This window comes from Clytia hemisphaerica, unplaced genomic scaffold, assembly GCF_902728285.1.
Source record: "Clytia hemisphaerica strain Z4C2 unplaced genomic scaffold, Clytia hemisphaerica genome assembly, whole genome shotgun sequence".
In the NCBI taxonomy this organism is placed as follows: domain Eukaryota; kingdom Metazoa; phylum Cnidaria; class Hydrozoa; order Leptothecata; family Clytiidae; genus Clytia; species Clytia hemisphaerica.
Window position 1 is genome coordinate 844513 of NW_027104433.1, and position 13489 is coordinate 858001.

Genomic DNA, 13489 nt, shown 5'->3' on the forward strand with positions numbered 1-13489 from the left:
AAAATTGGCACACACCAACAAGGTAGAACCACGCTGGTCTTGACATAAACAGAGTTCCTGAAAAAGAATGAAGATAAAAATAAAATAAAAAGAGTGAGTGTTGATGTGATCAACTATTAAAAATGCAGTGATGGTACAGAAACAAATCGAACCTTCAGTTTCAATAGGGAGAAAAAATTAAAGGTAATGGCTTCCAATTCTTGATTTCAAGATCCTCTCACCTGCAATGTCTGCACTTGCCACAGTCTTCGTTCCGTGTGCAATTGACACAAACTCCACAAAACGTAACCAGTTGGTTCTTAAAATTAACGAATTTCACTTCACCATGAATTTTTACAACTTTTAATTTGATCGGGTTTATTCTGTAATCAGGTGTTCCAGGTTTTGAGTCTTGTTCTTCCAAAGATTTTTCAACTGATACGTTCGTTGAATCTATGGTAAGTTCTTGAAGGGATTCTGTTTTATCTGACAGTTGTGGAATTGTTTCACTTGGTGGCTTAAGAGGAGTGCTGGTCTCAGCAGCCATGTCAATGTCATCTCCTTGGGAAATTTCATTATAAAGCTCAGTAAGTTCTTTGAAGCTTCTTTCTCGTTCCTGTTCTTTCTTCTTTGCAAGGAGATTGGAAGAGGAAAGAGACGGTAATCCTTCTAATTCATCAAAGGTGGCTGGTTGCAGAGTATGTTGCTTTTCTGGTGAGCAGTTTTTAATCTTGACTTTCTTTTTGATAGGACTTGGACTGACATAATCAGATGCTAGCTTAATCCTTGCCTTCTTTCGCTAAAAATACAATATATAATAGTATAATAGTAACATTAATTATCCTGTTCCTACCAACATAACATTCAATTTCTCTACTATGTTCAACAAAGTGAAATTTATACTTGAGAGATCTTATATGATCTTATATTACAAATGATTTAAAAGATTTCATTAAGCTTATTCACAGATGAGTTACTTGAATTTGAATTATGATATATTGATAAACATAAATTATTTCATACCACAGGTGGACTGCATGAAGGGTCTTCTCCTAAAAAAATCAAAATCAAATTTACTAATCGCTAATTTGGATCATGGTGAGATAAAATAACAACCGGCTTCTCCTTACAAAGGATGTCCGGTGTAGTTTATACTGCCTGCCAGCTTGCGAGACACTGACACACAGTTTTCTGAATCAAGTGCGTTAATATGATGTGAACCACTAGGGAACAAGGCCAGCGCACCATCACCTTATCCAGAATGTATTGTGGAATCGGGGATATGAGAAAAAAATAACATTTTATACCAACTTGAAAAAGCTTTTCTTTTGAAAAAGGGCAGCAAAAGCTGACACAAAAAATAATTTCTGGAATCTAAATGCTAAAGTACCAGTTTTTTCATTGCTAAAGAATAGACGGTGTTGTAAGTACAAAACAAAGTGAGTATTACAAACTATAAATAGACAATACCTTGAGCTGTTGATTCTGTGGTTATATCTTCACTGTGTGGTTGCAGTTCTTCTTCAGTTGGTTCTGTGGCACTTTGCAAAGGAGATTCTTTAACGCTTTCATCAATTCCAAAGGGGATATCTGTAATATTGCTAGTATCTGTTTTGTCTAATGCAGTCTCAACATATTCTTTGTCTTTAACGATTTCAGCATGTTTCCGTTTTACTGAAGGCTTTATCTCATAAACAAAGTCACTTTTATTGAGGGTTGATTTTGTTTGTCTTCTAGGACGTGAAGTTGGCACAATGTCTGGTGTTAATTTGATTTTGATGGGACTAACTTTTTGTTTCTTCTTCATTTTCATGTTATGAGCTTTCTGAAGCAAATTCTTCGCAACAATATTTTTCTTGGATACCAAGGTGCGTTTCATTTCACCTACAGAACTGTTCGATGAACTTGTAGAGCTGCTTCTTTCACAAGTTTCTTCTTTCAAATATGTTTTCTTGTATGGATTTGAAGTGTCAGTTTTATCGATATCAGGATTTAGACTTTCTCTATAATTAACTTTTTGTTTACGCCTTCTTGAAGAATATTTTGGAGAAGACCCATCCTCTAATTCAGTTCGATTTTCCTCAGTTTGGCTTTCATCAACTCCTATAGCTGTTGATGATTCACATGGAAAGTTTTCATTTTTCTCTGGAAACTCTTCATTTTTAGGTTCAAGAGGGATTTCGCTTGACATTCTTTCTGATAAATTAGATTTGATTGTTTCTGTCTTTGGTTTATGTGGTGTCATTTCTGTGTTATCCTTTGGAGAATCAGTTGAAATACTGGTTTCACTTCTAGATGCACATCCACCAGAGCTTATGTATGTTTTCTTGTAAGGATTGTTACTATCAGTTTTATCAATACGAGAGTTCAAACTATTACGATAATTTACATTTCTCTTGCTACGTGTTGAAGGTTTTGTTGGTGTCTTTTTAGTTTCATCACATTCTTCTTTGGCAGTTACAATTTCAGTCTCTTTTTCATTTGATTCAACTATTTCATTGTTAATCCCACTATTATCTGATGTCTGATCTCCTGGGTCATTTATTTCATAATTTCCAACTTTATCAATATCACTTTCAACTGGTTCATTGTTGAGTGTTTCCTCTAATTTCTTGTCAGTTAGTTCAATTATTGGTGTTTCAAGAATTCTTTCCTCTTGTTCAAGTTCTTTCACCTCATCTTTGATTATCAAAGGAGATGGAGTACTGTCTCTTGAATTTTGGTCTATTATATTTAATTTATCTTTCAAACATAAGGGTCGAATACAATCAATTGTATTTGTTTCATCTTCGTTTGGTTGAACGATATCTTTAGAATTTTGGTTTTGTTCTTTTCCTTCTTCTTCTTCGTTTAAGAGTTGAGTTATATCTTTGGAGCTTTGCACAATTTCATTTACTTCAGGATCCTTTACATCATTCAAAGACTCATTTTCAGTGACTAATAAATTGTTGTGGACCTCTTTCTCTGACTCTGAAGACAAGGGACAGTCTTCATTATTTTGGGTTGGCAAAATTTCTGGAATGTCCTGTTGTATTTGCATTCCAATTGATTTTGGTTGTGTATTTGTATCTAATTGTTCTTCCGCTGGCAGTGAATCTATCTGCTCAGCTTCTTGTCCAGTTGGTTCTGTTTGCTTGTGAGAAATTGGGTCTAATTTCTTATTTGTCTCTGCTTGCTCCTCAGCTTCATGCGTTTTTTCTTGTTGTTCAATTAATTCTGTAGGTGTTTGTGTGCTGAGGTCAGAAGTAATGTCTTTAAGTTCATTCTTCTCATTGTTTGAAGTCCCCTCTTCGTTTAGTGCTTCTTTCTCCGTAACAAAACAGTGATCTTTCACTTCCTCTGTTGTTTTTCTATCTGGTCTTGACTTTCTTGGTGGTCTTCCTTTTCGCTTTCTTGTGACTGTCTTTTCTTCCTCTGCAGTACTTGGTTGTTCTGGGTCCTTGATTTGTTCTTTTTCTTCAGCGATATGTGTAGTTTCAGGAAGATGATTTTCGAGAAGATTTGAAATTTCGAAAGTATTGTGTTTCTTCCTTGGAGGTCTTCCTTTCCGCTTTTTTGTGACCGTCTTTTCCACCTCTTCAATATTTGAATGTTCTAACTCCATATTTTGTTCCAACTTTATGTGTTCTTTGACTTCAACAATACATGGAGCTTCAGGAGGATTCAACTCAAGTTCTGAAGTTTCAATATTATGTTGCTTCTTTGGAGGTCTACCTCTGCGTTTTTTTGTAACACCCTCAACGCGAATGCTTGTTGAACCACTTGTAATAACTTTTGCTGGGATATCTTTTTCATTCTTGATTTCTTTAAGATCAACAAGATTTTTCTTAGTTTTTGTGGTGTCAATCCCTCTTAATCTTTGCAGACCCACCAAGTATCTCTTGTTGACGCCTTTACCAATACGCTTGACTATTGGTTCATCTGCCTCTTTCTTGAAACCTTCATTTATCTTTTCTTTTGTAGGAGATATGGATTTCACAAGATTTGTAGCACCTGATTGTGGAGAATCTGTATTTTCTAACAACTTCTTTTGACTTTTCATTTGTTTGAACAAAGCGTAAGTATCAACCAATGTTTTGATTTTATCATTTGCACTTGTCTCTTCTTCAAGCTGTTTTTCAACGGTGGTAGGTTGTATATCATAAATTTCAGCAGATTCAGAATTAGATCCACGTACTTTCATTCTGGGATATCTCATTATGTTATTTGATCTAGGATCATCTCTTCTTTTCAAAAGTATTGGAGCAATCTTTCCTTTGGTCTCATGGTGGAATTCTATCTTTGATCTGAGAGATGGTTTAGACATTTTGGATGGATACGGTTTGGAAGTAGAGGGAGACAAGCTGGATGGAGACGGTAAAGGTGACTTTGATGTAGATTTCACTTTGTGCAATCGTATTTCATCATCATTTACTCCTACTGGAGTAACAGCTTCCTGTTCTCTTGCTTTGTCATTTTGAGTTTTACGTCTTGTTTGATGAATAACCATATTTTGTTCTGGTTCCAGATTCTGAAAATAAAAAAAAATATAAACATAACTTAATGAAGCAAGATTAACGGACTATCAGGTCTGTATCCCTCGCTAAAAAGGCTTGGCTTTGGAAAACCTTGCAGTGACTCAAACAAATTATTAGAAAATAGTTATGTCCATTGATTTTTATTTAGACTTAACGAAGTTATGTTTTATTTCTAAAATTATATAATGCAGATCATTAAAAAATTTAAAAATACTTTCATGCAGTTTCATGTAAAGAGATTGTCAGCAAGATTTGAAAGAATGGATTGTATTTTTTATAAGGGGATTTAATTGGTTTTGCAAGAAGACCTAAGTGAAAAATTGGAATCCGAACTTCAGACGTAAAAAGTTGCAACACTGCCATACACTTACAACATTAGAGACCTTTTTTCAGTTTTTGAATTGGGAAAACGGGTTAAATGGGTTGTACATTTGAGACTACTTTAGTTACAAATTTTGATATAAACTTTGCAAGAAATCATTTTTTTCAATTCAGTGTTGTGTCAACAACATGTTAGCATTGTATTATTGTAAAGAATAAAACAGCAAATATCTAACCTTGATTGTTGGCAAACATTATCACCTGAGATTTTCTGTATCTGATGCATCAAAAGGGAAAAGACCTCTTTAAAAATAGTGCCTTGGGGGTTGGCAAGTGTGGTTCCCTTTAGTCCAAAACAAAAATTGGGAAAAAATCACTAAAAAGCTGGATTTTGGAATAAATTTGGATACAATTGGCTGAAGCACAGCTTGCTACACATCGCTCCCGACAACATGAAGTCAGCTTCCCAACCCTCCCACTCCTAATTCTAGAAAAATTCAGTACAGTGTCTAAAGAAAAATTTCCTGGAAATAGCCTCTCCAGAGTTTTCACAGATCTAGACGAGTATCTTCTCCCATGTAGATCTTTTTTATGGCAAGTCGTTCGTTCGTCGTTTTTGAGGTCAAATTTTTTCATCTATGGAAATTTCTTATTTTTTCATAAATCTTTTTAGCAGTTTTTAACTTCCCCCGAAATAATCTGCCACATCTGTGCTACCATCTCAAAAATAAAAAAACCACACATGCAGTTAAAGTATTGAACCAAGTTTAAAAAAGCCATCCCTGCAGAACGCTCGCAAACTCCCTCAAGTAAAGAAACTTTAATCTGTTGATCATTACAATATTATTATCTTTTCATGTTCTTTTCACATACTAAATTTGAATACTTAAATTTTTTGTCCTTGCTTACAGCATTGGGCACCAAGTCCAAATATGTGATTCCCGTAGACTTTGTACTTGTGACATTTTGTTCTAGTTCTATATTTGCATAAGACATAAAATGCCTAATCTCACAAGGAATTAATTCCTGTAACTCAATGAAAATTGGAAAAAGCTGGTTTTTGACTGTTTCTGATCCTAAAGTGCTATTTTTTGGTAAAAGCTATGCAATCTATGTTTGGATTTCTAGAAAGCTTACCCATTCATTGTCGATATATTTTTTATTTGAAAGTAATTGCTTCATGAAATAAAAAGATATAGTCAAATCTTGTAGGGTCATTTTTCTAAAAAATTTTGCCAAAATCGATTTTCGCATTTCGCCATTTTACCCGGGTTGGTGTAATTTAAGATGCACGATCTAACGATTTACAATTCACGATGCGCGATCCATGCATAAAGTATGCTGATTATTCCTAATTATCATAAAACTTAAATTATATAACATAATTCTAAAACAATGGCATAATCTTTTCTCGCTTTTGTTTACCACGGTAAATTTATGCAACAAAAAAGAAATAAGTAAGCAATGGAACTACGAATAATTACGACCATAAAATTATGAAAAAGACTAATCCGACAGCCCTGCCTAAATCCGATGGGGTCTTTCAAAGATAAAAACTAAAATAAAAACAAACTTTTTGCTGTGACGCAATGAAGATACCAAAGTGTCAACTAAAGTGAGAGATTTGATATACTGAATCAATTGAACCAAAACATTAATTGCCTCTTTTACAAAACATAATTTTTTATTACAAAATTGTTAACGTTTTAAAACACGAGCAACTGATTCAGAATAATAGAGGTAATTATTTTTACAACTCGCACTTTTTTTATCACATTAATTGACATCTTGACATTTTAGTCATCTTGTTAGATGTTTTGTTTCGAGAATTCTTGCAATATAGTTTATTGTTCAACTTGGAGAGGGAATGTTTGTAAACATAGAATTTTTTTCATAGCTGTTATTTGGCAGTTAGTCACACTAGGAAATCTAGCTTTCAGAAAAAACAACATCAGTCATCTATTGTGGTTGAGTTACAGGAGGCTCTTGAGCCCATTCTCATCTACAGGATGTATTTGCACAACAAGGATGAGAGTTACCTGAATCAAGTTTGCAAGACAATTAATTAAAACTTGAAAGTTTGAAACAAAATAAAACGTGCAGCAGCCAAAATCAATGTCAACCAAAATTTGTCATTCAATTCCCGAGACAGCGCTTCAATTTTTAAGGCCTTGTTTATACGCTAAAGTAAAAATAATTCCGCACATGTAAATGGGTCATTGTTTAAGGTCCGACAAAATTTACGGGAAACAGCCTATCCGGCGGTGCGCGGATCTAGGTGGGTTCCGCCTCCCCTGTAGATCTTTTTCTTGGGAAGTTGATCTTCAAATTAGTTGGCTTGGCTCAAATTTTTTCATCTATGGCTCAAATTTTAGGCAATTTCTCAAAGTTTTTGAAAATGTTAATTTCATTAAAAAGCGCCGGGTTATTTTTTCATGAATCCCTTAAGAAATTTTGCGGCGCATTTTTTTGCTTGAGAGTCAAGTAAATGATATAACGCTTTCACAGCATTAATCTTTGATAAGCATTTTGGCAGGCGCTAGTGTGACTAACTGTTTAGGGGGGCTCGGATTTAGGCAGGGCTGTCGAATTTAGGACCACTCACGGTACCCTAACAGAGAGTGAAAGTAAACAATGCACAAGAAATATTTTTGCTCTCAGTTATCATAATCGAATATAGGAATTTCTTTCTTAAAAAAAGTAAATAAAAGAATATATTGGCAAACAATATGTTTTGAGGATTGTAATGTACGAAGCAAAAAACGGGTGCTCTATTATGAGAAAGAATTTCCTTTCTGTAAACAATTCCCCTATATTGATTCAAGTTATGAAAAAGAGAGCAACTACAGAAGGTGAATGCACGTGGCTTCTTTAAATATAATTTGTATAACCTTGCATAAATGATATTTTTAAAAATAATTAAGTTTCAGCGAATGAAAGTTAGTAAATTACCAAAATATTTTATCATGGTTAGCATAATTACGCATGGATTAACATATTCTATGCACGGATCGCGAATCGTGCATCGTAAATCGTTAGATCGTGCATCTTAAATTACACCAACCCATTTTACCCTACGCAAACGCACGTGTTGGGAGAACGCGACGCCAATACTCTTTAGGTCAACACAACAGTCTATTGCATAACTAATTACTCCACATGCCAACTTTAACTTGAACAGCCCAATGTGTAGCAAACATTCAAAATGAGTTCACAATACAGTTGTAGTGCTTCATCATAGAAAAATATGGCTATGAAAGTTGCCCCTCTCTGCTTGCTTATGTAAGTGACCCCCGTTGATGTAATATTTTGTAATATTTTAACAAGATTAAAATCAAGTTATACCTTTTCTTTAGGTGGACAATCTGCTTGTTTACTGGTATTTGAGGTGGATGTTTCATTTGCATTTGATGTGGATTCACCCGATTCACCAAAAATTGCATCATACTGTTTAGGTGATAAAAACATTAAATTATCACTTTTTTCTGTCGAGTGTTTGGGTTCTGGGAAATCAGTAAGGTTCGAAGTTTTACCGTGGCACATCCTTTCTTCATTTTGTTCGATTTTTTCATCAGGTTTTTCATTTTTTGAAGATGAAAATCTGGCAGAACGTCTTTGTCGAGCTTTGGATCGCGCCATTTTAACGTTGTTTGATTCTGAAAAATTCCTTTTGGAAGATCGAGGCAAAGCTTTTCGCATAAATTAAAAATGGCTTCCAATCAAGATCAAAACATTCGATCGCAAATCCCGGCTGCGTCAGTTTTCGTTTTCCAACTATTTTTCCAAGATTATTTCTCCTTGTTCCTTATTCTTCGTTCACTTCGTTTTAGAATAAGCAAAATTTTCAAAATGCAAAGTGTCCAAAATATTTCAAACATCCGATGTCAAGTCAGTGGTTCTGGCATAATAGACGTCTTCTTTTATTCAACCTTTTATAGCAGCCCGCGGCAGACATTGTTTGGAGCAAATATTTGAATAATGATTTATTCAATCCACTTTCAGCACTTTATATTTAGGAAGGCTCAAAAATTTACCTCGTTATCTCCTTTTATCGAGGAAAGCCTGGTCACAGTGATCACACCTCTTCACGGGAAACTCTCTGTCTAATCGCTGGAACTAAATTTTATCTAGCTTCAGTAGCTTTTTTATATCCAATATCGCAGTATAAGTAGCTTGTAACAAATCCATTTTGATTTCTTATACAATTAATCATTTTCAATATTTTTTATTCTATCTAAAGAAATCGCCGAGAATTACTCATACTCACAATAACAATCGTCGTTAGCGCCGAATTAGAGTGCGAATTAGCGAAAAAAGCTAAAATCTTAATATTTATCAGAAGTTTATAATATAAGGACACGTAACTCAAACTTCAAAGGGCTTAAAGTCTCCAATTCAACCCAAAGATCCAACCAGTCAAACGAATAGATTTCAAGATTGCAATGATTTTTTTCCCTCGTGCCATTTTCTAGTGAAAAGAGATGAAAAGGGCTGCTGAAATTTTTCGCATACAGTTTGCAACTTAGAAAAACAGATCAAGAAGGGATTGAAAATGGAAGAATGATCCAAATAGGCCTCATTTTCTGTCTTTGACAAGCTATGCAAAAATGAGGGGCAAGTATAAGTAAAGAAATTAGGATTTTTTCTGAGACAGTTTTGACGTGCTGTTTTAACTTTTTTTCAGAGGGAAAATTACACGTCTTGCCTTTTTGCCGGAAAATTGCGAATGCATAATTTATGCACAACACGCCGTCAAACATTTAATTTATTCTAAAACCGAAAAAGGTTGGGCCATTGAGTCAAAATGCGCGCGAAACTAAAGTCTTTTCACCATTTGAGATTTTTTTGAGACTCCTCGACTCGGGGTACCTCCATAGACATATGAATTTTTAATTCATGTGTCTATGGTACCTCTAAGACACTCTCCAGGCCGGCGTGAGGCTCCATCTAGGATTTCTTGAAGTACAATACAAAGTAGAAAAGGTCTCGAAACAAACCCCGACAAATATCTTGATAAAAACCACCTATACTATTGTCCGCTGCTCTTACCTTATCGGGGAAAACTTCGTCGGGAAAAAATATTCGTCACTTGGTCAAAATTTCGTCACTTTTCCCCGATAAGGTATGTGCCTAATTGTAGGGGAGAGGTAGGCTGCTCGCATCCACTAACAAATCCGTGCTTCTTTCCATTAAGCAGACCTATACTACCTGCGGTTTTGTAGAGGTCTGCGATTCAGACTAGGGGAGAGGTTGAATAAGCAGGAGGGTGTGGTACTCTGGGAGAAAATCCATAAGAACGAGGCTTGAAATTGAATGCCCAATCCTTAATCTTTGGCAACAAATTAAAACATGTGAAGTTTGTAGTTGTATGGTTTATTTTCAGAGTGGTCTCCTTCGTAAAGACAATGAACGTCTTTTTTAAATTGCTTATGTACAAAATGCAACTATAAAACATAACGAAATATCGACAAAAGAATTAAAATCAACAAAATATACAATGTTAGGATCAGAAGATTGTTTCCCACCAAAACGAGCCACCACGTTGAACCTGCAACTCGATGTTTAATACTTGAGAAAGTCTGCTGGATGTGAAACACAAAATAAAATTTCGTCTTTGTGGTATGATACAGAAATTCAAGCTTCAGTCAGTATTTGCATTTGGTCGATGGCAAATGCATCAGCAAAAGCATCGTCTGAAATATTTGGAACATCTTTGAATCCTATAAAAAAGTCATTTGAAATTTTTCCTGCTTTCCGAAATTTACTGGTATGCTTATCTGATATTCCAATGCAGATTGGCCACCGTTCACACTAAAGAGAGGAATTAGCCCATTTCGCGATTTTAATACATGATATACGTCACCGCAGTAATAAACTTTTTATAGTTAAGACACTCTTTTGCAAATTGAGATCTTAGTTTTACAAAGACTACAAAGGTCTTAGTTTTTTCTCGAAGGAAAATCTGCACAAATTTGTGCATTTTTCTCCTTTAAATTGAATAGAAAATAGCATGTAACAGATGCGCGGATCCTAGGCTAATGATAGTCGGCCTTTGATGTGCCGCATCCTCAGTCCGAAATATTTCGGTTGGACCCGACAATCTACGCAAAGGAGGGTTCAGCCCCTCCCCCACTGCAAAATCCTTGACGTGGTTTTGCAAAAAAAACCATAATCCAAAACTTCCGAATGATGAAAATTTGTCCGAGCTTCAGAGATTTAGCACGTTGGAAGAAAAGTGCTTCATGGAGTGCCAGATAACTGGTGTAGTGCCAATAGGCTTCTGCTAATCCTCTTCTAGCGAAAAGATTTGCTTATATGAATATATATTCTTATAAAGGAAGTACAGTATATCTAAAGTTTACATAAAAACAAAAAAATTACTTTTTGCATACCGTTCAATACATCTTTGCAAACACGGAGGACATCTTTCCGATTTCCCATCTTCATAATTTTCTTCGCTATTCCGTCATTGACGTAATCATCCATCGTCCACTCGCACCTCCCGTCTGTGTTCTGGGCAGCGTTTTCTTTCACTTCGTAAGGTTGGTCTTCGTTCTCCGAATCATCCATAGGAATGTGAAAACTTTCAAATGGGCTTAGTGGCATTATTGGGTTTTGTTTTTGAACAGTGTCAATTACCTGCGTGATAGAAAAATATGAATAAAAAATCCTCTTCCATTTAAAACATGAGTTTCGACCGCTAAAATGGGTTTCGGACCGCTGAAGTTGGGTTGCGACCACTGACGGAAAAAATACGCAGCGCCGTAACGGGAGGAAGTCTTTTTTTCTTTGATGGTTTTAACCCTCCTAAAACCTAACGAAAGGCTTGGTTGAACTCATAATTACTTACTTATAGAACGCAAACAGACTGACCTAAATTTTAACCTTTTGCAATGAGTCTAATAGACGATATCGGCTTAACGTGAAAACTCAGATTTGATCCCCGAATATTGCCCACAATGCTTTGCGCGGAAAAAAGTTCACGGTGAAATTTTTTCCGCACAAAGCATTGTGGGCAATATTCGGGGATCAAATCTGAGTTTTCACGTTAAGCCGATATCGTCTATAGTTGTCATTTTTGAAAAGTGGTATTAATGTTATCAGGTTGTCCCAACAAAGTCTGGTTTACAACATAAAGCAAAATCATTTTAGTACTTTGACTGAAAGCTTTCTCTCTCCAGTGGACTTTTTAATTTGACTGTTTAAAAAAGTGAGAATAGTTGCAAATATACCTTGAGATTGAAGTTAGGCCAACATTGGGGATGGTCTACATGTATGTTTACGGAGGGTTTGGTAGGCGTATTCAGTTCACTTCGATCAGTCTTTTTGCTACTGCGTGGTAATCTTTCAGCCTTTTTTACTTTCCTCTCTTGGGCACGAGTCTTAAGTTTGCTTTGCGTTGGTTTCTGTTTTTTGGGCGTTCCTCCTTTTTTGTTTCGTTTGTTTGAAAACCAGTTGAAAATCTATGGCGAAAACATTAATTCTAAGTTCAGATATGATAGATCTAACATTCTTTGATAACTTGAAAACGAGAACACTTTCACATTATCTTATCGTGTCGTTCATAAAACTGACCTTTTCGACTTCAACACCTATCTCTTTAGCCAGTTCTTCTTTTTCGTTTCCAGTTGGATAAGGATTAAATTCGAAGAAATCTTCCAAACGCTCGAGTTGCTCGGCAGACATTCTAGCGTAGAAGTTTGGAAACACATTGTATCCTTCGGAACGCGTTTGAGATGGAGTCATTGGAGTAGGTTCAACAGCTAATCGTTTACCTAGGAAATGATTAAATAAGGTGTTTTGCTGTGTTTATTATACGAAAGATTGGTTTGAGGTGTAAAAGAAACTAGCGACAAAAGAGACTCGTCAACAAGTTTTTTTAGAAAAAATCAATTTTTGAACACAATCTAGATTATCATAGTATAAATGAAGTGCAAAACTTAAAAGCCCCAATGGAAAATAAGCATTAAAAAAGATATAAGATGAAGGAGAAAGAGATACGTCTTACTTCTAGTGACAGCAGCCATGTTGTTTTGAAAGTAACGTTCACTTTATTCAAAATGCAATGCAATGACTTCAAATTAAAACTTTCTTCACGGGTTCACACCCCAGAAAATCATACTCAAAAGACCTCGAAATTCTTTCTTAAGTGTAAATAGTGAATGACAGAATGATTTGATGGCTCCATGTTTTTCTTTTTTAGAATACATAGTTTCTTAATGTGGAGCCTCTAAACAAATAAATGCACGTGGATTCGACACTTTTCTACAACGACGCCACAATTTTCATTGAAAAGCCCAGAGAAATGTTTTGAAGTAATTGCATTGCATGTTTTCTTCCTATCTCGCGTGGTATTTTCTATAACTAAAATTGATTCTTTAAAGGTTTTGTTTTTAAATAAGAGTGATATCGTTTGCTTACTCATCAATTTTAATTTACAAGCTTTTTCACATTGGATTGATACAGATGTGGAGCAAGATTGGTCAGTAAGAGGAAAAGAAAACCATTTTTTTTGCTTATATCAGCACAATATAACAATAGGCAGACACTGTCCTGATATGAAATATGTGCCTGATATGAAACGGGAACACTTATGTAAAAATAAAACCTACAAAAGGAATAAATAGATTGTACATTTCAGGCAAAGTCAAAACTTAGAGAAATGACAACCA

At 35.2% G+C, this 13489-nt stretch overlaps 3 protein-coding genes across 3 annotated transcripts in view; 1 reads left to right on the forward strand and 2 right to left on the reverse strand.

Annotated features, from left to right (window-relative positions):
• LOC136820630 (histone-lysine N-methyltransferase 2A-like) overlaps positions 1 to 8471 on the reverse strand; it is a 38977-nt gene extending 30506 nt beyond the window's left edge. Inside the window, exons 1-5 of the mRNA XM_067076826.1 lie at positions 8163 to 8471; positions 1450 to 4489; positions 1003 to 1031; positions 222 to 778; positions 16 to 57 (exon numbers count right to left, since the gene is read on the reverse strand). Coding sequence (XP_066932927.1) covers positions 16 to 57; positions 222 to 778; positions 1003 to 1031; positions 1450 to 4489; positions 8163 to 8456 — 3962 coding nt within the window. The 5' untranslated portion in view covers positions 8457 to 8471. The remainder of the gene's footprint in view (positions 1 to 15; positions 58 to 221; positions 779 to 1002; positions 1032 to 1449; positions 4490 to 8162) is intronic.
• LOC136820675 (integrator complex subunit 4-like) overlaps positions 1 to 13489 on the forward strand; it is a 159987-nt gene that overhangs the window by 35924 nt on the left and 110574 nt on the right. The window lies entirely within an intron of this gene.
• Positions 10452 to 13454, reverse strand: LOC136820632 (zinc finger homeobox protein 3-like). The gene is made up of 5 exons (XM_067076827.1): positions 12826 to 13454; positions 12393 to 12592; positions 12050 to 12280; positions 11210 to 11456; positions 10452 to 10537 (listed from the first exon to the last, which is right to left on the reverse strand). Exons 1-5 carry the CDS (start codon positions 12842 to 12844, stop codon positions 10452 to 10454), a joined length of 783 nt encoding a protein of 260 aa, XP_066932928.1. The 5' UTR covers positions 12845 to 13454.

What these genes read in the sequence shown, in the direction of transcription:
- LOC136820632 (XM_067076827.1), bottom strand. An exon ending in TAGGTGTTGAAGTCGAAAAG is followed by an intron (nt 12,281 to 12,392) that starts GTCAGTTTTATG and finishes TTTTCGCCATAG; the next exon opens with ATTTTCAACTGGTTTTCAAA. An exon ending in GGCCTAACTTCAATCTCAAG is followed by an intron (nt 11,457 to 12,049) that starts GTATATTTGCAA and finishes TCTATCACGCAG; the next exon opens with GTAATTGACACTGTTCAAAA.